Source organism: Centropristis striata, chromosome 3, assembly GCF_030273125.1.
Source record: "Centropristis striata isolate RG_2023a ecotype Rhode Island chromosome 3, C.striata_1.0, whole genome shotgun sequence".
Classification (NCBI taxonomy): Eukaryota; Metazoa; Chordata; class Actinopteri; order Perciformes; family Serranidae; genus Centropristis; species Centropristis striata.
Genome location: NC_081519.1, coordinates 38,813,760 through 38,837,642, shown reverse-complemented (window position 1 = coordinate 38,837,642; position 23,883 = coordinate 38,813,760). Strand labels below are relative to the sequence as shown.

The 23,883-nt window shown below is 38.6% G+C and overlaps 1 protein-coding gene across 1 annotated transcript in view; it reads left to right on the top strand.

Moving 5' to 3' along the window:
- Positions 1–1,591: 1,591 nt before the first annotated feature.
- LOC131968566 (neurexophilin-2) overlaps positions 1,592–23,883 on the top strand; it is a 58,549-nt gene continuing 36,257 nt past the window's right edge. Inside the window, exon 1 of the mRNA XM_059329499.1 lies at positions 1,592–2,030. Coding sequence (XP_059185482.1) covers positions 1,977–2,030 — 54 coding nt within the window. The 5' untranslated portion in view covers positions 1,592–1,976. The remainder of the gene's footprint in view (positions 2,031–23,883) is intronic.

Below are 23,883 nucleotides of genomic sequence, written 5' to 3'. Positions count from 1 at the left end.
TTTCACTAAAAATGAGAGAACTGTCTGCCATGTTTTTTGTTCTGACCGCCGGGACTCTGAAAGTCACGTGACTTGGAACAAACCAATAGGAAAAAATATCCATGGAATAGCCACGGGATATGACTGTCATTAAGTTGCAGTGTAGCGAAATCCATGTCAGTTTCACGGAAATTTGAGTGATTCCGTGGCTATTCCACAGATTTTGAGTTAAGCTAATCCGTGGCTATTTCACGGATTCCTGTGAGACCAGGTTCATATCTATCTATCTATCTATCTATCTATCTATCTATCTATCTATCTATCTATCTATCTATCTATCTATCTAAAGCAGTAACCTCTTGGTCTGCCAATGCGGAGGTGCCTTAAACGTGCGTTCTTCATATTAACCAGCAGGGGGCGACTCTTCTGGTTACGAAAAGAAACTTGATTTTATAGTAGTCTATGAGAAAATCATCCTGCTTTTTACCTCAGTAAAAATGTTCTTGAGTTTATGGTTTCATTTGATAGTTTCAAGTCTTCCTCAATACAGCATGATGTTAGGTTTATACATTTTGGTCCCATTTAGAGTATGATAAAGCAGGATATGCTTTAGGGCGTGGCTACCTTCTGATTAACATGTGGCTATCACAGCGTCTGTTTTCAACTTTGACTTTAATTATAGTGTGTGTTCAGTACCTTTCACCATGCTAAATATCAAATTGATACAAACAATATTTGCTGATTTCACAAAGTCTGCCAGGTACAATGTGATTGGATTAAGATCAGTGACTTGCGATATGAGAAGATATCATCCGACCATTTACTGCAATCAGTTTAATTTACATCAACTCACAAAAAGCAACTAAACTATGAGTTTACAGTTTCATTACTCAACTCTTCAATACATTTAAATGGAAATCAGTCTATACTTTTTAATAACTAAAATTATAGATAAAGGCATGTCTGGAAGATATGTTTCAATATTTTCACTTTGCATTGATGCGATTGGATTGTTGATCAAAAAGTCATCTGTTTATATTAATTTATGGATGCACCTTGCTATCTAGCTAACTATTGCTAGTGTAACTAAAAACATTTTGGCTCCTGAACTGTTTTGCGCATGTGCTGGTTCAAAATATCCCAAAACAAAACAAGATGTCGACAGTATTCACATTCAATTCACATTCAAACCACATTCAAATAACATGTTTTATCCAACCACCACTTAACACCCAAATATGAGCAATTATCAAACTAATTGTAGAACCATTAATAGTGTAATTTACAATTTAGCTCTATTATAAAACAACGAATGAAATAATTAAACATTTAAAAGTCATATTTTCAGCCAACCTCTTACTTTCTTTAGTCACACTACAGGGACTTTAAAGAGTCTAAAACATAATTCTCTCTCTGATGAAGTACTTCGACGAGTAAAGTCGGCTCATTATCCAAACATTAACAAGACAAAATATAAAACATGCATCTGCGGTCAGTCGCGTGGTTGCGAATAAACGAGAGCTGCTGTGCGCCGTGATGCGCGCGTGGACAGAGAGAGAGAGAGAGAGAGAGAGAGAGAGAGAGAGAGAGAGAGAGAAATCTCTTCTCTCTAAATCAACCAGTCAGCATCCCAAAAACACAAGAAGCGCTGGCGATCTTCAATGAAATCCCCGCTTTGCTTCCGCCCTCCAAACTGACTTCGTCTCCGCGCAAACTTCCAGCAGACGTCCAGCATGAGCGGAGACAAACACCATGGATGTGCCACATGAGGCGGAGCAGACAAACTGAAGCCACCGCTCAAAGTTTGCCTAAAGAGACCCACTGTCACACTGACTAAACAAACGCACAACTTTACGCGTGTTTTCCTGCTTCCCTAATACTTTTTACGCGCCGCCTGGTCTGTTGGGATTGCTTTGGATTTCCGCGGTGTTTCTTTTATATGTTCAGCCGGGGAGACGTGTAGTTTTTTCGGGGTGGTCCGCTATAAGGAAGGTGACATGCAGGTTCTCGGTTGGACCATAGTTCTCCTGTGCCAGTGGATCCTACGGAAGGTGAGTTTATTATCACCCTGAGAGGGGGAGAAAACTATAAATACTCTTCCATATATCCAGCCACAGAAACGTGCTGCGTTGGGAGAGAAACACCTGCCTCCTGCTTTTAGAGGGTCAGTTTCCTAGAAAGCACACCACTGGAGGAAAAAAAAAATACATGCAATAATGTGTTTATTGGGTCACGTAGAGATTTTTATGGCATCATCAGACACAGCAGGACCTGAATATTGTAGTTTGTTTTAACTGCGGGGTCTCCATCAAATCTTTCTCCACTGTAACTAGATTTAAAGTTGTTATATCGCCACGACAGCTGTTTAGACTAAAACAACATGCATTGTGCGCATTCCTTTGGCTTTATTTTGTTTTGTTGATTTAAATAAGCGTCTATTCGACTTTTGCCGGATCTCCATACGCGCAGATTTCTGCTGTCTGAGCGTTTCCCCTTCATTCCCATTAAAGCAACCCTGCTTATCTATGTATCTATTTGCGCTCCCAGCAACTTCCTCTCATTTTTTTTTCTTCAGAAGTTAAAACACGCCCTTGGCTTGTTTTATTATCACGGCATCGCTATGGCAAATAGTTTGAACACCGAGTTTGCTGCAGCTGCTGCTGCGTGCAAACGCGTGTGTGCGTGTACGTGTGTGCGCACACTCATCCTTGGCTGTTTGCACATTATATTAGAGTGTTTTCCTGATTGCTTTACACTGACAGTAATATTGTAGTTATCATATATAACAGAATAGAACAGAAGGATGTCTGTCCCAGCAGATACATCTGTACTCTGGATGTCTTTGGCCTCAGCGAGAAATGAAAGAGAATAAAAACATGACCTTTCACCATGATCCTCCTTTTCTTCCTTCTCCTCACCTCTGACTCCTTCATTTCCAGCTCCTTCCTGTTCCTTTCCTCTCTTTTTTCTCCTCCTCTTCCATTATGGATCATCCTCTACCCCCAGCTGATTTTCATTAAAAACCACTTGCTGTATCTTCAAATAGCATGCCTCTGTCAAATCTTGTTTTGGTTTAATTTTCAATCTGTGATTTTCTTTTTATATAAGGCTTGAAAAGCATCCTTGAAAGTGTAAAACAAGTCTTAATAGCAGATGAACATCACTTGGTTCTGGTGTGAGACCTGTAAAGAGCGGAGGGGGTGGACGGGTGGGGAACCTTCACAGCTAATAGATTTGCTCAGTGGCCCAGAGTAGCCAGCATTCTCTCTAAACACAGTGTGATTAGGGTGTGATTTTTTTTTCCTTTTTTTTTTTTTTCCAAAAACCCCCTGTTGGCTGCTGGCAGATTGGGGCTAGGTTGTATTGTGACAGGTAATAACACCTACGCTTCTTTTGAAGATTGAATGCAAATCATTTCAGCTGCAGAGTGGAACTGCTGTGCCTCTTCCACATGAGAGTGCAAGTCTGGTTCAAGTATTAGGATCGACTTGGTATTAGATTATATCAGCCGTGCTTTTCAGTAATGTGCCATTTCGAATTGTGTTGGATCGTTTTTCTTTTCTTTTTTGTTGAGCAGTCGGGGAGGGGATAAGAGCCTTGTTTGTTTTGTATGCGGTGTAGATGACACGGTGATTCGGCTGACATAATATGACAAGTTGCATCCTTGGGAGCACTATTAGCTTGAGGGATTAATAAGTGAAGAGGTAAAGGAGGCAGTGAAGAAGTGAAGGCAGGTGAAACATTTGAAGAGGAAAGAGAAGGCAGCGTAGGGGAAGTCAGGAAAGGTAACATTAACCATGTCTCTAACTTAATTTCATGGCCTCTTTGAACAAAACCCACCCTTAGTGGCTATTTACAGTAACTTAGAGGCCTGTTTGAGTACGTGTGTGAGTGCATAAGTGAGCGTTTGCGAGGCAAAGAGGAGCAGACGGGGAAAGGGAGAAATCCTCTATCATTATACTTACTGCTTAAAAGCAAACTTATTTTATAGACTGTTTTAGCAAAATTTATTTGTTCAAATAGGAACATTTTGTGGGTGGGTTCTCTCACATTTGCATTAAAAAAAATGAATATAAAAAATTCCTGTATTTGATGTCCAACGCCGCAATATTCTAATTTTTTCCACCTCATGCTTTGAAACGATATCTACAGTAACAGCACTACAAAAGAAGAAAAGATGTGTGAAAAGCTTCTTTGCTGTTTTATGCTCCCAGTAGGAACAATAGCATTAGCCGGCATCTCAACCTGACAAAATCCTCTTATCTCCCCCCATAAAACAACTAGCTATATACCCCAGGGATATTACAGCAACTGAGTCGCTTTAATTTCATTATACTGTATATCCTACTTCCTTTGCAATCATGTCTCATATATTCTGCATAGCTTTGCATTTCAGTCTCTGTCCCGCTGAAATGTGTATGAGTGTGTTTCCCTGCCTCATGTTGTGCCCACTTGTTATGCACTTATATTCACGCCATTGTGGGAAAAATAAAAATGGAGCCATCAGAAGAGCAGGATCAGATGTTTTTCCACCGCAGATTAAACCAGGTGGTTGGTGGTTTCCCTCCCACTTGCTGTCTCTTCGTCCATCCATCTGTCCGTCTGTGTATCATCTAAACTGTCAAACGAGCAGGATGCACCACTGGTCTGTAATCTGTGCAAATTATATTCTCTATTCACAAACCGATTAGATATGTAATCTGTTGAAACATGATGACAGAAGCAATCACATTACTGCTTTATCCATCGCTTGTGAAATTGTTCCCAGGGATCAAAGCATTCTTTACCCTAAAAAAAAAAAAAATGGCACGGATTCATCCAGTGTTTTAATGGATTCTAACATGGTTTGCTTAAGGTTAAGCAACGATCCATTTTTATTTAATTTGTTTTCTCCCCTTTCAACAGCCCTGTGCCCCATTTTTGACAAGCCATTACTTTTAAAAATGAGTTATCACTTGCTTGGTGCAGTGAACAGTTCCACCTCAGGCTTTGTATTAGCCTTAAGGAGAGGGGAATTTAATTTAAATGTGTGAAGATGTCATATATTTTAGACTAATGTAAAATAAAACATTGTTATGGAACGTGCAGCTTCCGCTTTAAGCATCTATCTCCACTGGAGCCCATGTAAACCTAAACATAATTGCTCTTTTGGTGATTTAATTAAAACATTTTGAAAATTTAAATACAAAGTTATAATAGCTGCATCATAATCTCACTGCTATTCTGCAATTCCTACAGGATCTGCTTATAATAATGGAGGCAAACAGCAGGCACCAGAATAAATAATATATGGTGCCAAAATTCAATTACAAACAACGTGTGTACCCTCTGTTTGACTGACAGCTCGACTACACCTGAGTTTCCAAGAAAGGGAGCATTATGTCTGAAATTATTGATAAGGCGATGGTTTTATTTTTAAGGCACAATAGAGGAGAAACCCAGAACATGTTCAGGAGCACTGACAGCTGCTGCTGCTGCTGCTGCTGAACAGGCCTGCTGCTGCGGGTGTTTGCTTCTCTTCCTGTTGGAGCCACCTGTTTATGTTTGACATGTTCCTGGATCAGAGATATGGACACTCTTCTTTTACAGTAAATGCATTTAATTACTGTTTTTTAATTAACAGTGTTGATTTCATGATGAATCCTCACCAGTAGTGGAGTATTTAGTCGAGCCCGACCGATATGGGATTTTTGAGGCCGAGGTCGAATATAATTTTGAAGGAAAATTCTTCGATAACCGATATTATGGTGACCGATATAGTCGTTTTTTGAGCTGGAATGAAAATAGACCTTTTTAATGTGGATTGTGCACTGATTTTTCACCACTCTGCATATACCCAGAGAGCTACTTTCTCATACATAAAACTCTATGAAATAATATTTGACATTGTTTTACATTGCATTACATTGTCAGCCAATTCTTTAAATGATAATGGATAAATGGAATTAAATAATAAAAATGGATAAAATGAATAGCTAATTAAACATCATTACATTTCAGTGTCAGTCAATTGCTGACTATAAAAAAAAGAATAAAAACGCACAAATTAAGAGCGAATGCCATTTCTAAATCAAGCAAGCAACATTTTGTGCATTATATTGGACAGCATATACACAGATACCGATAATAATAATTCTTTCAACAGATGTATCTGTCGAGCTCTAGTAGTAAGATACGCAGTCTGCAGTCCTCATCAAATACACTTTTTGTCAAGTTCTGCAACTTTATCTGCTACCTGTCTGTTCTGTGTGAGCACTGAAAGAAAAAATTGTGTACTAGAGTTGCAAAAGTATGGTATTATCACGATACAATAACCTTACCAGGAAATATTGAGGTTTCACAGTAAATGGTGTTGTTATTCATGTTATTTTTATCAGTTAATATTAAACAATGCTTCATTGTAATCGAAACTTCAGCCAATTCTTTGAATGTAATTATGTGTACATACGTTTTTCAATATTGTAAAAAGGAAAACGTCCACGGTATAATAATTTAAAATTTTTATACCACGGTATACCGCGGTGCTGATGCAACTCTAGTTCATAAACAGCCCTGGCTCTGTAAAAAGGTAACAAACAAAGTGAGGAATACTATGGATGTGTAAGAAAAAGGCAGTAGAACGATGGTAAATCTGGCACATGCTAATGTTATAAAGGAGCACTGATGGGAGGGAAGTATTTGTTAAGTTCAAATCTCAATCTTTCTGCAGAATCACAGATTCCATCTTTAAAAAAAGAAGCAGTTCAATTCCTGAAATAAAACTATTCCTTAATCAAATAAGGTACATGCTATTATCAAACCCTGCATCAAATATTAAAAGAAAAGGTTTTTATGATGCTGAAGAAGACCTCATAGACTAGTATTGGAGTATTTTTACTGATGATAATCCAAACAACGTATCATATTTTATAACATATTCATATATTTTGTATTTAAAAAATCAGAATCTGTAATATTGTGCATTACAAAGTACAACATTTCACCATTTCCCTCTAGTATATACACACACACACACACACACACACACACACACACATACCTAGCTTTGAATTTCATTTCATAAGTTGTGTGTGTGTGTGTGTGTGTGTGTGTGTGTGTGTGTGTGTGTGCGTGTTATTGCTGTGAGAAAGACAAAAGTAGGGCTGGGTGATATGGAGAAAAGAAAATATCACAATATTTTTGACCAAATACCTTGAAATTGATACAATATTGTGGGGTGGACTATTGGTGCTATCACAATATATTTACACAATAACAATGTTGATAAATCAGTAATGTGGATATCATGACTGAGTGGCTAAAGGCTAGTTATTAAACAGCTAAAACAGGTAAGTTCAGAAAATGACATCACTTTACTGCAATACAGGCTTGAAAACCAGGAAAAGACACATGTCATATTTCAACATTACAATATTGAAAGACGATATCTCGTCTCATATCACAATTAGTACAATATCGATATTTTCAAGAGGAGAGTTAAAATGCTCTCAGAAACTACTAAAAAGCACATTTGAGGAAGAGCATAAATGGGAGGATAATAAAGGAGTGGACTTTAGAGAGATAAATATGTCAAACACTTTTAGTTTTTTTTTTTAAAGTTCAGAGCTTCTTCACATTTCTCGTCTCCATCCAGCTCCTTTCCACCAGTGTGGAGCAGAGCAGATGGGTCTCAGGTTTAACTGCTGAGGCAGATCACACTTTTCCGTGCAGACAGGGGCAGTTGGAAAGAGCTGCTGTGACATGCAAACTGGCTGTGGAACTAATTTTAGGGGTTGGCTCCTTAAACTTCTAAAAAAAATCAAGACCCAAATAAGAACTTAGCCCCAATGTGGGCCGACTGACCCGTCAATAAGTCAGTCTGTGCTACATTTCAGATGTTTCTCTCCTGTTTTACATCAAAGCAGTTTTCAGTGTAATGAAGTTACACTTTTTTGATCCATAATGATGAGACGGGTCAAAGTCTGTTTTATTGATTTTTAAGCTCCCAAATCTAATGTGGTTTCTATTTTATGATGAACAAAGTACAAAGATTCAGTCTAGAAATTCAATCATGACTTCCACAAATGTTTCAGATGTAACCAAACATCTTTTTGCCTCATTCTTTGGTAATGAAAAGTTGTCCTTGACACATTAAATCAGTGGCAATTAGATTATCTTAGGTTATGAAATTACAGCGGTTGTAATAATATGCACAAGGGAGCTTTTCCTGTTTATCCAAGATCATTTTTACTTCTTTTTTCCCTGTAAAAATACCAAAAACACTGATAACTATAAGCAGCAATGACGAATGTCACTATTTAGTCTTTTAGTGAAAAACTAGGATAGGTAATTAATTGTATATCTGAAACAGTTCATCACTCCATTGAGATTTATTTTAAAATTGAGTGTTACTGCACAACAGGGAAGGTCACCAAAGTCATGATGATTTAACCACCAGGCCTCATGAATGTTTGTTCAAAATTTCATGGCAACAAACTGACATTTGCAAACCTTAGAGCCACGCATGGCTGTTAGTAGGGCTGGGCGATATATCGATATAAAAAATATATCAATATATTTTTAAATGTCATATGGAATTAGACCATATATGGATATAGTTAAAAAAATGTCTTATATAAATGCTGCCCTTACTAGTGTTTGTCATATTTATTTCTTTTGTAATGTTCGTTATACTTTTCTCGTATAAATACATTTATTTCAGAAAACGATTGGCCTATTTTATTTCATAGGCTATTTTTATCTAAGATTTTTTTTTTATTTAAATGTGAACTTTATGCAGATTCCATTTTAAAAGAAGGTACTCCTGTTGTTATACAGTATTATACAGTATTTATGTTCACTTAAATAAACGGTTTCAATAAAACTACTTGTGACATGTCATATTTGGCTTTGACTCTGACTGAACACTGTGATAAAAATATCGGGATATATATCATATATCGATATTCAGCCTAAATATGTCGAGATATGACTTTTGGTCGTATCGCCCAGCCCTAGCTGTTAGCATTGCTAAAAATACCAGCAGAAAAAAAAAATAAGCTCCTGACCACGCAGCCATGGTCACCTAATTAACTTCTGCATCATAAGACCAATAAATGTTGATGGAGTGGTGTTAGTCGTGCTCTGAATCTGAAAATCATTGAGCAGAAGGTGAAGCAGGCCGTCTGTATAAACACAGTAAAATGATCTGTTGGCTCGCTCCTTTCACCCTGGTACTCATGTAGAGTTAACACTGAGCTGATTTCCTGCAGTTTGCTCCATTGTTGATGCTTTAATTGTGTTGTGAGGTATACACTCTCCTTTTATCCCAGTTCTTTTTCATACTTCTTTTTGAAATAAATGCGTTTCTTAAATAGGACAAGGCACCCACAGTGAGAAAAGACAGGATTTTGTGGAAAATCAAGTTAAGTTTTCTGTTTAATTTTACAAACTAGCCTCCAGCTGTCAGAAGAGTCTTGCTTTGGTTTGGATTGACTTGGCTGTGAATGCCAGATGGTGGGCTTTCACATAACTGCAAATAACGTTGGCAATTGGTTGAAGCTTTAATGTTGGAAAAAGAAAAACATGGAAATCAGAGGAGCAGAAGCAGACAACTTGAATAAAACGCCTCCTCCTGTCTCGTCTGGGCTCTTGTGGTGTTCCAGAAAGCTCAAGTTAATATAAAATGGTAAACAGAATGTCTTTCATATAGTAACAGTTTATGGCATGATGGCAGCGATCAGATGCAACAAAATGTGTTTCCATTTGTTTTCTTTTGTTCAGTGATTTGCCATCTTCACTGGCTGAATTAAAAGTCTCTGGTTTTGTTTTCTGTTTCATTTTGAAATCAGTGGAAACAAATGAGAGGTTTTAAAAAGTGAAAAGCGCTTTAATCATGGTGCATGAATATAAAAACTTACCACATGTAACTCTGAGTGGATGGAAATGAAGTGCAGAAACCTGGAGCATTTTAAAGGCTGCACAGATTGTTTGAAGAGTTGAGTTACACTAAATACCATTCCAGGTATACAAAGGCTGGTCAGAATATCACAGTGTCAATGTTGTCTCATTCTTTGGACAATTTATGGGAATGCTAATATTTTTCAGGGTTTGGTGTCCCAGCCAAACCATCATCCCAAAGTGTTGCATAATGTCAAGGCTGTCACATCGTGACGTGGGTAAAGTTTGAAACTTGTCACGCTTCAGCTGAATTTAAAACCAATCTGTTGCACAAAATTATGCCAAAATAATTCAATTTGGGAAGGAGGCTGAGTCTCTTGTTTCCCTTCGAACAAAAAATAAATATATGTGGTTGCTGAATTCTTATTTCAACTCTTCCCTTGACCTAGAAAAGATCTGTCAAATACACGGTCACCCATAAAGTTGGAATTAAATATTTTTTTTTTTACCTCTTTCAATGAAAGGATTGTGGCAATCTGATTTATTCTATACAGATCAAATGTATATCTTCTCAAAACTTTATTAATCAATCTCTATAAAACATATCGCAATGAAAATGAAACCACTGTTAATAGAGGATTGTCTGAAAACATTATTCCAACTTTATGGGCGACTGTACCGTACTGTGCAAAAGTCTTAGGCAGGTGTGAAAAAATGCCTAGAAGAATTGATGCTGGTTTGAAGGCAAAGGGTGATCACACCAAATATTGATTTGATTTAGATTTTTCTTCTGCTCACTCACTTTGCATTTTGTTAATTGATAAAAAATAAACTGTTTTGAAAGCATTCTAATTTTACATCACACCTGCCTAAAATTTTGCACAGTACTGTAGATGTCAAAACCGTGTTTGGTTAAAATTGAATCAATAATAATAACTTATGTGGATGGACGTGTGCTGGATGAACTATTTCAATCCAATCAATAAAAGTGTTAAAATACTAATTTACAAGTAAACATCCTACCTTCGTAATATCACTGAGTGAACTTCTGTCAGCTAACTGTCCAAAGAAAAAATACAAGTTATGCAAAAGGACCAGAAAGTGTTACATTTCTATGTATATTACAGTATATGACAGAAGTATTAACACCTACTTCAAGACGTTGAGGTTGAAGACTCAGCAGCTAATTCTGACTACTTTATATGCTATTTGCTTCTAAAATGTTGTTGTGTAGAAGCAGTATGAACATCTTCCTCATCCTCATTTGGCATGTGGCTTAAAAGAACAAACTTAAACTATATATGCTCAAACAAACAAAAAGTATTTTTCATATAACCCCAATAGAGTTAAACCTTAACATCTTAATTAAACAATAATGAGTACTCAGCAGAAGTGAAATTGTTTTGTGCACACCTAAGAAAATACTGAATATTCCCACTGCTCTATTTTTGAATAAAGAGCTGCAATTTTTAAAGCAGTTATTGCTCCCACTCAATAAATGAACTGGGCACAAGCAGTGAACATAATTATCTTATATATGTATAATCAATGTATAATTATATATGTATAATGTTGTCCACCAGAAGTAAAAAACACATGAATTAGTCACATAATGTCTCTGCATCACAGCAATGTGTTAAAGAAAGTTATCTTTTTAAACTTGAGAATAGAAAGACAATACATGGGTGCTCATAAAGTAGGAATCATTTAGTTTTCAGACACAATCCTCTGTTAATTGTGGTTTTATTTTCATCGTGATATGTTTGGAGGAGATTGATTAATTACGTTTTGAGAAGCTATACACTTTATCTGTCAAGAATAAATCACATTGTCACAATCATTTTATGGAAAGAGGTAAAAAAAATATCGGTAACACTTTCTATGAAGACTACATCTATAGTGCATTATGAGCGCATTCATAGTGAATTATAATGCTCATTAAAATCAATCATAATGCATTATGACTGCATTCATAAACACATATAAAGCTTCATGATGCACTATATCAACAGTTATAAATATAGCTTATAATGACTTATAAATCCAAGTGTCTTATGAGTGCTCTTGACTGGTTATAAACTACAGGCTGACTGATGAGGCTTATAATACATTACAACTACTCATACCCCTCTATACACACACCTCAACAATCAATTGTTATAAGGACTCATAGGATGCCATAAGTATAAATAAATGATCAATGTATGCTTTAAGTAAAGTGAGGTTCATATAGACGCATCTATAATGCAGTATAGCTAATCATGATGTTTCATGATTCATCATCAGTCAGCCTGTAGTTTATAACCAGTCAAGAGCACTCATAAGACACTTGGATTTATAAGTCATTATAAGCTATATTTATAACTGTTGATATAGTGCATCATGAAGCTTTATATGTGTTTATGAGTGCAGTCATAATGCATTATGATTGATTATAATGAGCATTATAATTCACTATGAATGCGCTCATAATGCACTATTAGATGTAGTCTTCCAACTTTGAGTGTCTGTGTAGTTCCACTTCTTAATCCATTTGATTAAGAAGTGGAATAGAGGTGTTTCCAAAATCACTGCCCAGCACAAGCTTTGCTATAGCAACAAAAAATATCTCTGACCTGTTGTTGTAAAAATTAGCTCTTGAGCTTCAGTGAAAACGCGGCCAGAAAGAAGCAGAACACCGGGCTCCACATTAGACCGGGCCCGGCACATTCACTGCCAGGATAATCTGGTGAAGGAGGCCTGTGGACAGCTGCTGCCTCAACCCCAGGAGGGTCTCACATCTCCTGGCCTGAGCCCCCGTCCAGCCTCCAACACGGCTCTCTGTGTGACTGCCAACTCGGGCGGTGCAGGAGGAAGTGGGAGGACTTGTAGACGTCACTATGAAACCCCAGTTTGTTGTCGTTTTCTTTTAGCATTACAAGTTTTCTGCAGTGTTATGTTTAGATATGCAAATGAGGTGCAAACTCATTAAATATGCGCTAATTTTCATACATTTCCAGGACACAAAACTGGACTTTTGATAAAGCAAATTTCAAAGTTATTATTTTATTTTGTTGATGTTTTAGATTTAAAGTTTTTTTTTACAGAAGTAAATTGTGATATACACTACTGGTCAAAAGTTTTAGAACACACCAACTTTTCCAGAATTTAATTGAAAATTATGCAGTTTAATGTCTCAGTGTACTCTGAAATTAATGCACATTTGCAACATTCTTTATTGAGCATGATAGTGTATTGAAAGTAAAAAAAAGATTAAAAATCACATTTTATGTTGGACTAAAGAACTAAAAAAAGACACAAAATGACCAAAAAAAGATACAAAATGACCAAAAAGACACCAAAAGACACAAAATGACTAAAAAAGACACAAAATGACAAAAAAAGACACAAAATGACAAAAAAACACCAAAAGACACAAAATGACCAAAAAAAGACACAAAATGACTTACAAAGACATGAAAAGAATTCAAAAATGGACAAAATAGCCCAAGACTCCATAGAGTTAAGTTGTTAACCCACTTCTTGTTCCCTGAAAAAGGCCTTCTTGTATCATTCTGAAATGTACATTATTTTTCAGTTTTTGTTAACCTTACTTTTTTTTATTTACCTCTGGCAGTTCACCACTTACCTTTGTACCCTTTCAAGCTGTTCATTTGACTTGAACTGCTTGAATTTCAATAAAAAACTGGAAAAATTGGGGTGCTCTAAAACTTTTGACCGGTAGTGTATTTCATCAGAAAATACACCCAATTCCCATGTCATGTTTCAGGAACAACATTTTCTGTAAATCAGGGTATGAATGATAAAGACAAACCCCTCAGTAAACACCTTCAGAGTATAGTTAGGAACAAAACTATTAAGTCTGATGTCTGCAAGTGTAGCTTAAGTTGAAATTAATGGCCCAGAGCGAGAAAAATGTCATATTGAGAAAACAGCCTGAAAAGATTTCCTACATTCTTAATGGAAATGACTATTTGAATACAAAATATTGAATCTAATTCATAGCAGCAACAATATACAACATCTAAAACATCTAATATTGTGCAGGAGAATGGGAGCTTTCTAACGATGCCTGTGATAACAAGGTTTAAACTACCTTTGCGGTATACGTTGCAATAGAACGCTAATTTTTAGTGAATTTAGGAGAAATCGTCAGGCGCAAATGGATCAAATATAGTAAATTATACACCTTAATGTTTGTCTGGATGTTTTTCATTCCTTAAAGAAGACATGTAATGGCAGAAAAATAGCACAAAATGTACCAGTTCATGAAAAAAATGATGAAAAATGTTTCTGCCTGTAGTGTCTCGCCTTAAGCGATATAGCCTCCAGAGGGCGGCTCAGCTCAGAGTCAAAAGTTTCTGACATCAACAAACATGGCGACAGTGTAATAATGGACCATTTGAAGCAAAAGCAGAGGCAGTGTTGGAGATGGTGGCGGTCTGTAAAGCCATTAAAAAGATCCCAACATGTGGACGGAGAAACATTTTCACTAATATCTCCTCAAAAGTTGTTACATTTAAAAACTTTCTTCATCTTGTCCTGTGGTCGTGTCTCACTTGAGCTATTCGCTACACTGCCCCCATGATTTCCTGCTCTGTCTCATCCGTGTCCGTAAGCTTTCAGAAATCATGCAGAAATACGAATTAAGTGAACGCTAAGTGAAGTACAGACACTGCATGCATATCCGTATACATATCAAACGTTGAGCATAAATGAGCCCTGAGGCCTTCACACTGACTGAACTTCTGTATTTCGTCTGTATCCTCGTTTCCTCTCTCCTCCGTGCCCGAGAGAGGGGAAGCAGGAAGAGGGCAGAGCAGCTGAAGCACATATGGAGGTCCAGGTCAAGATAACCGCACCTGATCTGTCTTGAACTGAACTCTACCCACACCGCAGAACACACACTCACATAGCATTTTAATGCATCCTTGCCTGCCTCAATGGATGGGCTACCATTATTACAATAGCACTGTGTATGACTCACCGAGCCTTATGGAGCGACTGTGGAAAATTGCTCCCTGAGAGAAGTTGTAGGGGGCAAAAAGAAAAGGGGGGGGGGGGGGGGGGGGGGGGGGTGTGCACGTAGAGACGATAACGCCTGAAAAGGAATCAATTTGAAAATATTACTTGTAATCTGTTTGCTGAAAAGATATGTGGCACAGACGTGCATGCATAGAATGGAGCTGTGATAAAATGAATTCTCCCCAGGCACAGGCATAAACACACATATACAACCAAGAGGTAGGATTCAGGGATGCATCGTACACGTGGACTCGATTGTTCATGTTGTCATGACCATGGTGTGATAGACGAAGAGCTTATCTATTACGCAGCAATTACCATAGAGGTGGTGCGGCCGTGATGGCAGAGGGGAGAAAATGAACACTTAGCTGCAGCCGATAAAGGGACATTACAGCTGGGAGTGTCATGGCCCTGTAACGCTGTCTGCTAAGAGGGCACACATCCATCACCGTGTCCTCCTGAGCAGAGGAGAAGGGCAGGGGGAGCTACACAACTTCATCCATCATCTCACTTTTGAATTGTTGACTTTACCTCAGAGTGAGGCGAAAATGTTTGAGTAGCTTCTTGATGTTTTGTAGAAGAGTTACTTACTCTAGACTGTAATTATGTGTTCTTTTTGGGCTCTTAAACATGCTGAAATGATCACTGGATGCCTGCTCAGATTCATAATCTTGTTTACAGATTGTTTGATGAGATATTTCCTGATTTAGATATTTTCTTCTCCTTTCTTTCGGTTTAAGACTGTTTTGCACGAATGCTTGTTTTTAGCGGTAGCGATGGAGGCAATGTTAGTCAGTCCACCATTTTTGTCAAGTCCAAAATATTTCATTACAACTAGTGAGTATATAAACCTGGCATTTTGTGAGGACATTTATGATCTCCAGAGGATGACTCTTAATGACTTTGGTAGTCCCTTAAAGGCACAATGAGTAGGATTTGTCTGTTGTCCATTTGTAAACACGACATTCAAAGTTAGCCCCTCCTCCCTGACTCGCTGATACCAGAAGCACAAACCCCAGATTCACGCTCATTTTGAAATGAACTTTATCCACTTGATGTTTCAACTCACTATACTTTTTTCAGCACTGTATCCTTTTTTTGTAGTTTCCTCTTGGAAGCAACTATAAGATCTGGTACCCGGTGGCTACATTTTTCTCGAAAAATAGAAAATACAGGCAGAGTTAGACATCGCCAAGTAAATTCCTCCTCATTCTGCCTCTAACTTTTCAACGTTTCCAACACTTTGTTTATTCCCAAAAACCTGCCAGCAGCTGTACTTTGTATTTAGTGTTAATCAGCTTGTTAGCATTGTCTCTGTGGACATGTTAGCAGGCTAACGTTGGCAATTAACTAACAGCACCAGTGTAAGTTCAGCCTTGCAGAGCTGCTGGAGACTCTTTTGTATTTAACAACATTTAACATTTGAGAATTCTGGAGTCTTAGAAATACATTAGAAGAAGATGTAGGCGATCTTAAGACGAGCTGTAATATACAAGTTATAATCCCTGAGCGGAAATTACTTTTTACTTTACATATTACACTTTTTTCGCCCTGAATACACACACGTTCATTATGGAGTGATGTCAGAGTGGGGAATTAATCCAGGGACCCTACGGTTCTCAAGCGAGGTCCCAAGTATGGTATCAAAATGTATTTTGTTAGTGAACTGAAATCATCCAAACGCGGCAAGTGATTGTCAATCAAAACACTTCTGCTCATTTTGAGAAAAAGCTTTTTTTGTTTGTTTTCTTTAATTTTTATATATAAATATTAGTTTGCCTGCATCTCCACTGGGGTTTTGCTGTTGTTGTCCTCTTTTGCACGACTTAATAAATAAATCAGCAGGGGGAGATTCTGGGTGTAAAGTGGTCAGCCCTACTTTGGATTGCTCTACTGGTGTTGCTCCACTTTGAGAGGTCCCCAGTCATCTTGGTGATGTGAGCAGTGTGTTAATCTCTCTCTCCGTCTCCCTCTCTCTCTCTTTTTCCTGGCTGCGAGGAGCAGAGTTGAGCTTTGGAAATAAATCACATCAGAATGGACGCTTGGCTCCTGATGATGGGCACCGTGTTTGTTTCATACATGCATGATGAGTAGCTCAGCTCTCGACGGGGGCCACCAGTTATGGCACCACGCCGCTGCGCGTGGTCAATGTGTTGCCTAGTCTGAGCTCCCCCTGGGAGAAAACACACGCTGTGCTTCATACTTTTGCTATTTGATATAGCAGTGTGTATTCTGATGCGTTCATGTGTGTTTACTGGTGCAAGAGACAAGCATGAGAACTGAACATGGGCTCACACGGAGCGCTGAATTGTTGCAGAAAAAGAAAATGACCGGTTGTGTATGTGCGTGTTGGTCTGTGGCTGTTTACGTGCACGATTTGTAATTACCTCTATATATACTGTGGACGCACGTGTTTGATTTATTTTCCTTTTTTTCCCACACATAAACACAGTATTTGTATATGAGTGTAGCACACGTAGTTAAAAGGTATTAGACAGCCTTGGGTTTCCACAACATCTTATGATTAATAGTGACACACCTTGGGGAGATATATAGAATAGGATTTTGTGCATGTAATGAAATATTAAAGTGTAATCCAAGTGACACCAAATATCATAACTCATGGTGCAGACGGCAGAGAATGCTCAGGGTCAGCTCAGTGTGAGGACCCCGCCGCAGATGGGACTGTGGAGAACGGATTAGTTTGGGGTGGGGTTTTTTTTTTATCATTTTTTAATATCTCCAGCGTGGCTAGTAATGCATTAATTCAGACATGCATTGAATTTATTGGAGAATGGAGGCAGTGTGAGAGGGAGAAAAAAAAAGCATTGGTAACCCAGACAGAATGGTGACCCCTCCGGTAAGCCTCAGTATGCATTGAACCTCAGCATCTTAATAAATAAAAGATCCCGAGGAAATCTGCTGCAGATACAAGAACATGAGGGATTTGATGTCCTTTTTTAAAGAAGACATGTAATAATGGAGCGTTCCTGTTTGTACTGTCATGATTTCAGGAGCAACATGGGATACATTATTGAGATGAAAGCAGGACAGTGAGCTTGTACAAGCTGTGATTTATTTATTTTTTAAGATTATTTTTTTTCCCCCTGCGGACTGTTTTCCCATGTCAGAACTTTCTTCATACATATTGTTTCCTGGGCTCTAGCTTAATGGAGAGTGGTCGGGAGATTTCAGGGGAGAAGCGAGCACTCTGCAGAACCATTTGGTCACAGATCCCTCGCTCCTCTCCCAGTCTACTACCCCGTCTTTCTCTCTCACGGTCTTTCATCTCACACCTCTCTCACCTGCCACCTGCCTGTCAAAACCTTCACAATCGAGCCTCTATCTTTTACACCGTCACCCTATTTCTCCTCTTGTTTGCTCTTTTCACTTCCTCCTCTCTCCTGCTTTCCTCCGCCCTGATACTGGTCATGCCCGGCCTGCAACTACTTTTGTGTCTGATTAAAATGTGGCCCTGGAAGAAATAAAATATGTGAGGAGAATTTCATAGTTTCAGCTTCCAGCTCTGATAGCTTGTGCTGGTGTAGATGAGATTTGCGTCTTTTTTTTTTCTTCTTCTTTTTTTCCCCTCTCCTGTTGGTTTCTGGCTCCAGTCACCATGTTTCTCTCTGGGTGTTTCTGGATCAAGACATGGCAGTTCTCACTGCTGAATTATATAAAATCTCTGCTTGGTTTTTACTTAATTAGCCCGAGCAACGAAGAAGCAGGGGGGATGGGGAGATTGATGGCGAGAGGGAAGGAGTGGTGTGTGCACAGGCGGCGAGGGTAGACTTTCCCTCCTTTAAGTTGGTCCAACTTGGCCCAAAAGTGGTTGCTAGGGAGGGAGTCTAGGTCAGGGCTAAGGAAGGAGCGTGCAGCAGACTGGACTTAAGGCTGTGTGGGCAAAAGGGGATCATCAGAAAATTGTCTCACATCCTAACTGCACTCACATTGACACATTTCATTACGTTCCTCATCATGCAGAGCTGAACTGTCAGCGTGTGTCAGAAGATCTACACATGCATTTTACAGCGCTATGTTCTTGATGTTATTACAGACTCTGAACAGGGGAATTATAGTATATTAAAGAGCTGTAAGCTGTCAGTGAGGAAGTTCCTAATATGTGAGTAGCCTTGTAGAAAGAACCCACAAATTAAGTTCACTCACTGGCACAGCTCACTATGTGTTTGGGTTAGAGGCATCGGATCAACTCTAATCACTGGACCGATCATTTACAACCTGAATGGAGGAACACGTCACTCACTTGGTCATTCTTGTCTTTTGACCAACTTAAACTTCATTGGAGATCCCTTAAATTTGTGTTTCAGCTGATTTGGCTGCAACTGCAGATATACAGTACACTCACCTGCCATTTTATTAGGTAAACATGTTCAATTTATAATGAACCAATAACATGTCAGCAACTCAATGTATTTATGCATGTAGACATGGTGAAGACAACCTGCTGAAGTTCAAAATCGGGCATCAGAATGGGGAAGGAAGGTGATTTAACTGACTTTGAACGTGGCATGATTGTTGGTGCTAGGCGGGGCGGTCTGAATATTTTACAAACTGCTGATCTACTGGGATTTTCACACACAACCATCTCTAGGGTTCACAGAGAATGGTCCGAAAAAGAGAAGTCAGAGCAGAATGGCCAGACTGGTTTGAGATGATAGAAAGGAAACAGTAACTCAAATAAGAACTCGTTACAACCAAGGTATGCAGAAGAGCATCTCTGAATGCACAACACGTCCAACCTTGAAGCAGATGGACACACCGCCACTTTATTAGGTACACACTTAGGTACACCTATAAAGTGACCGTTGAGTGTACCGTATTTCCTCAAATAGTAGCCAGGGCTTCTATTAATAAAAAATCAGCTAATAATAGGCTATAATCGGCTAATAATAGGGGCAGGCTATTATTTGAAGCAGGCTTTTATTAAAAAAAGAAAATCAGAGCAGCTCTGACCGGCACTTTTTTGTTTTACACAGCGCATTGTAGCCAGTTACCCGGATGTCGGCCATATTGGAGGTACTCGGATGTAAACAAACAATGAACAGCACGCTGAATGTTCATTTTAAGCAGGATTTAAAATGTCTAAACGACTAAAAAGCCCAGAAGAACGTGCGTAAACGGCTCAACTTTACAGAGAATGACTAGGACAGCGGGAGAAACAACCATATTTACCTACAGTACTAACTTGTGTGGCCAAACTTCAAAATACAGGTGCAATCTGTTACCGTCAAATGATGTTTCCTGAATGGTGTTCTCCGTATCATCACCTCTGCGGTTGGAGTTAGGATTTAAGTTTAAGGTTAGTCCTTGTAGAGAGAACTGTTTGGGGTTAAGGTAAACTTGGGCTCATGTTAACAACTTAAAGGAGGACTGTTTGGGGTCAGGGGTCAGGTTGGTGCAGGTTAAGGTAAGGGGGACACATATCGACGGGGGAACAGACTTTGACATAACACTGGTAAGACACCCAGCTTTTATTTACTAAATTACTAAAATTTTTTAATTACTAAATTGTTTTTACACCCGGTTACTAAATGAGGCCGGTCATTGATAGGGGCCCGGCTTTAAATTGAGGAAATACAGTATATAGTTTATATACATATTATATTACATATAATATGTATATAGTGAGTATATAGTCTCCATACAATTTACTGGTTCATTTTTCCTAATCAGAATGTAACAAGATATAGTAAGATATTTCAATATGTTTTTTATTTTGTCCAGTCAAATATTTCAATAATATCCACTATTAACTATCATGTAAAATGCATTGTGTATACCCTTAATGTAGATTTGTAATTTTTTAAATTGATGAAAGGTCCCCATGAGACCTAAAATCTTTATTTATCACCAGAACTAGTTCATTAACAGCAGCTGTTCTCTTTTGAATCAAACTGAGGTGATGAAACTCCAGGTTGTGACGCAGTCATCGTCGCTCAATCTGAGTCACGGTTGGATAACACACACTCATCTATTAAAAGAAAAAAAAAGCTTTCTCTCTGTTTGTCCTGGTCAGAAATCTGCAGATGGAACCAGTTTTCTGAAGCCCCAGTTCACTTTGCTCACCAGATGTCACCCTCCCCTCAGCAGACGCTTGGACCAGACCCCGACCTGCATGTAGCAACATGACCAGTCAGTGACAGTGACATAATGTGGCACCTAGAGAAACAGACAAACAGAGAATGAGGGCTGGGAAGTGACAGACAAGGCGGGGAAACGGACGCATATGCTGCACCAGCGAGGGGCTGGACGTCTTTCTGCAGACGGCTGTGCTTCTGTATGTTCAGCTGAGAGGAGTGTGAACAATGTAATGCAGCACAAACAAGGAGGGCATCAGCAGAATCAGTGTAACCCCCTGAAGGACCAACTGTGCAATGCTGATCAAACCCTTCCTGCTCTCCTTATGACTTTGGGCAGAAATGTTGGCAACAGTACAGCCTTAAGCTCTCAGTGAATGTCTGCTGTAGTGAAATATGTTGCATGAGTGACTGCGTGACGTTCAACTAACTACAGTTTAGGGATGAAAAGACAGTCATCGCTTGAATGAATCAAGTTAATTTGCAAGCGCTGTGATGCATTCGACTCATCCTGTACACACTACAGGACTGCAGAAGTCTTCATTTATTTCATTCTCTTTTTGTCCTATTTTTCATTTTTTACTAAATTTAAAGCCTGAAATTTTAATTGTTTGCCCTGCTGCAGTATACAGATTAACTGTAAATTACATGCACTTTGTGGTATTTCGGGAACAATTTATATTTCATATTTTTGGTTTCAAGCCGGTGTGCCAAGTCTGCTCAAACTGTTCCTACTTTGTCAATATAGACAGATGTGATTTGCATTTGTTTGTTTCTTTACATTTTCTCTCCGTTCTCCTGTTGGCTCAGCTGTCAATCAAACACAGACACTGGTCCGCCCACTTGGAGGTCTGACGACTAAAGGAGCATTTCTGATGATCTTTAAAAGCCTTTTTATTCTTGTTACTATTCTTTGTTCTTTCCTTTGATCCTCATCAGCTTCTACAATTTGGTTGCTGGTCCTCTTGGGATCCATATATTTCTTTTTCTATGAAAACCAAAACTATTGAAAATCACTGTTGACTGCCTAGGGGGATGACTTTGGCTATTTTAATTTAGCCTTAGGTTGATGTAGGGATGGCGTGTTGTCTGTTCCTCATGTTCAAGCAGCAACCTCCGGGTGTCTTAAACCTGCATTTGTTCCAAAGGCCAGCAGGGCTCAACTCCACTGGTTGCGAAAAAAAAGTCTATGAGAAAATGAATCTACTTCTCACTTGATACTGAGAACAGTATGATGGTCATTTCTGTAAACTATGATCCCACTTGGTGTAAAATAGATGATAGAGCATATTAGGCTTCAGAGAGTGGCTATCTTATGTTTGTTTTTCATCTTAGAGCTTTGACAGAGTTAATTTTAACATTCTAGTCACGTAAAATGTCTTGTTCTGAATTCGCTTAAACTAAATTCACTCTAAGGAGTTGGCTGTTGGCAATTTGAATTACCAATGCACCTTGCTAACAAAGCTAGCTAGCATTAGCTGATAACTTAGCGTCCTTCTCCCAGCTCCACCCTCTAGTCCAAACATGGTAACTTCTGCTTCCAAAAAACTGAGATGGTGGCCAAAATGCCAAAGTCAAGGCATTAAAACAGTAATCCACAGATCATTACATGGTGTATAGCCTACAGTCTGACTGAATATCTAAACAGTAACTAGATGAATCACCATTACATTTTGTGCAGATATCCATGATTCCCAGATCATTAATCCTAATGACTCTGGTGGTCTCCTCACCTCTTACACCACAATGAGGTAAAATTTTTGTTTTTATTTTGTGAAATTGATAACTTTTGGATGTAAAACAATGACATTTAGTACACACTCAATAGTAACTTTAATCTAAACAGTAAATAATAGTACGCTTACATCAGAGACTTAGATGGTGACAGTGGTGAACGTTAAACCAACTATAGTGGCCCTGGCACACACGCCCTCCAAGGCCCCGAACAATGGCCCCTTTTTTCAAGTCATTCTTCCTACTACAGTGTTTATGAGCTTTAGGTCATAAAAGAAGACGTGTTATTGCTTTAAGTGGTTCCAGTATCTGTAAGAAAACAATAAGCAAAGGAAACTGAGCAGGTGAGCCTTGAACTATGATTGAACACTCATTTTTGCAATGCCACATGAATGCAGCACACATGTCCTACCTTGCAATGTTGATGAAAGTGAAAAATAATTTGTGTCTGCCTCATTATTCAGATCCACTCCACAATTTAATGGGCTCTTCCTTGGCCCGTGCTTCACCCTTCCACCAAGTTTCTTGCCAATCGGCCCAGTAGTCTTTCCATAATCTTGCAAACAAACACGGGAAAAAAGACAAACAAACTGAACAGAGAACATAGCCTCATTGGCGGAGGTAATTATCAGAAACTTAAGCATTGTCATTGTGAGCATGTTGGCATTTAGCTCACATCTTTGCCAAAGTACATACTCCCTTCTGTCCCTCACCACACTCCTCGCTCTACTCTGCAGTGTTATCCCAACTCCTCTTGTTTCCAGGTATTCATTTCCTTTACATTTTTTTCTCTGTCACTCTTTGTGGTTGGTTGTTTTTCTTGTAGTTGAGATAAGGAGGCCGGCGTGATCTCGTGTCTTGCTACATCAGACAGCGGAGTATTGAGGAGCCAGCTTTGTGTCCTGATGGCCTGCTGAGCCACATAAATCAAACACATGAACACACAAGGACAGAAAGAAAGAGATTAAAAAGATATCTGTGAAAGATTGACTACTCTGTTGCCTTGTAAAATAGAACCACCAAAAGGTTAAAAAAAAAAAAAAAAAGTATATACGTATCAAAAATGCCTGCGTAGACCTTGACTGAGTAAACACTCAGATAATTTATGGCGTGGTTTACTATCGAGACATCATTCTTGAGATGGACTTGAGGACTTAACCTTAGAGTA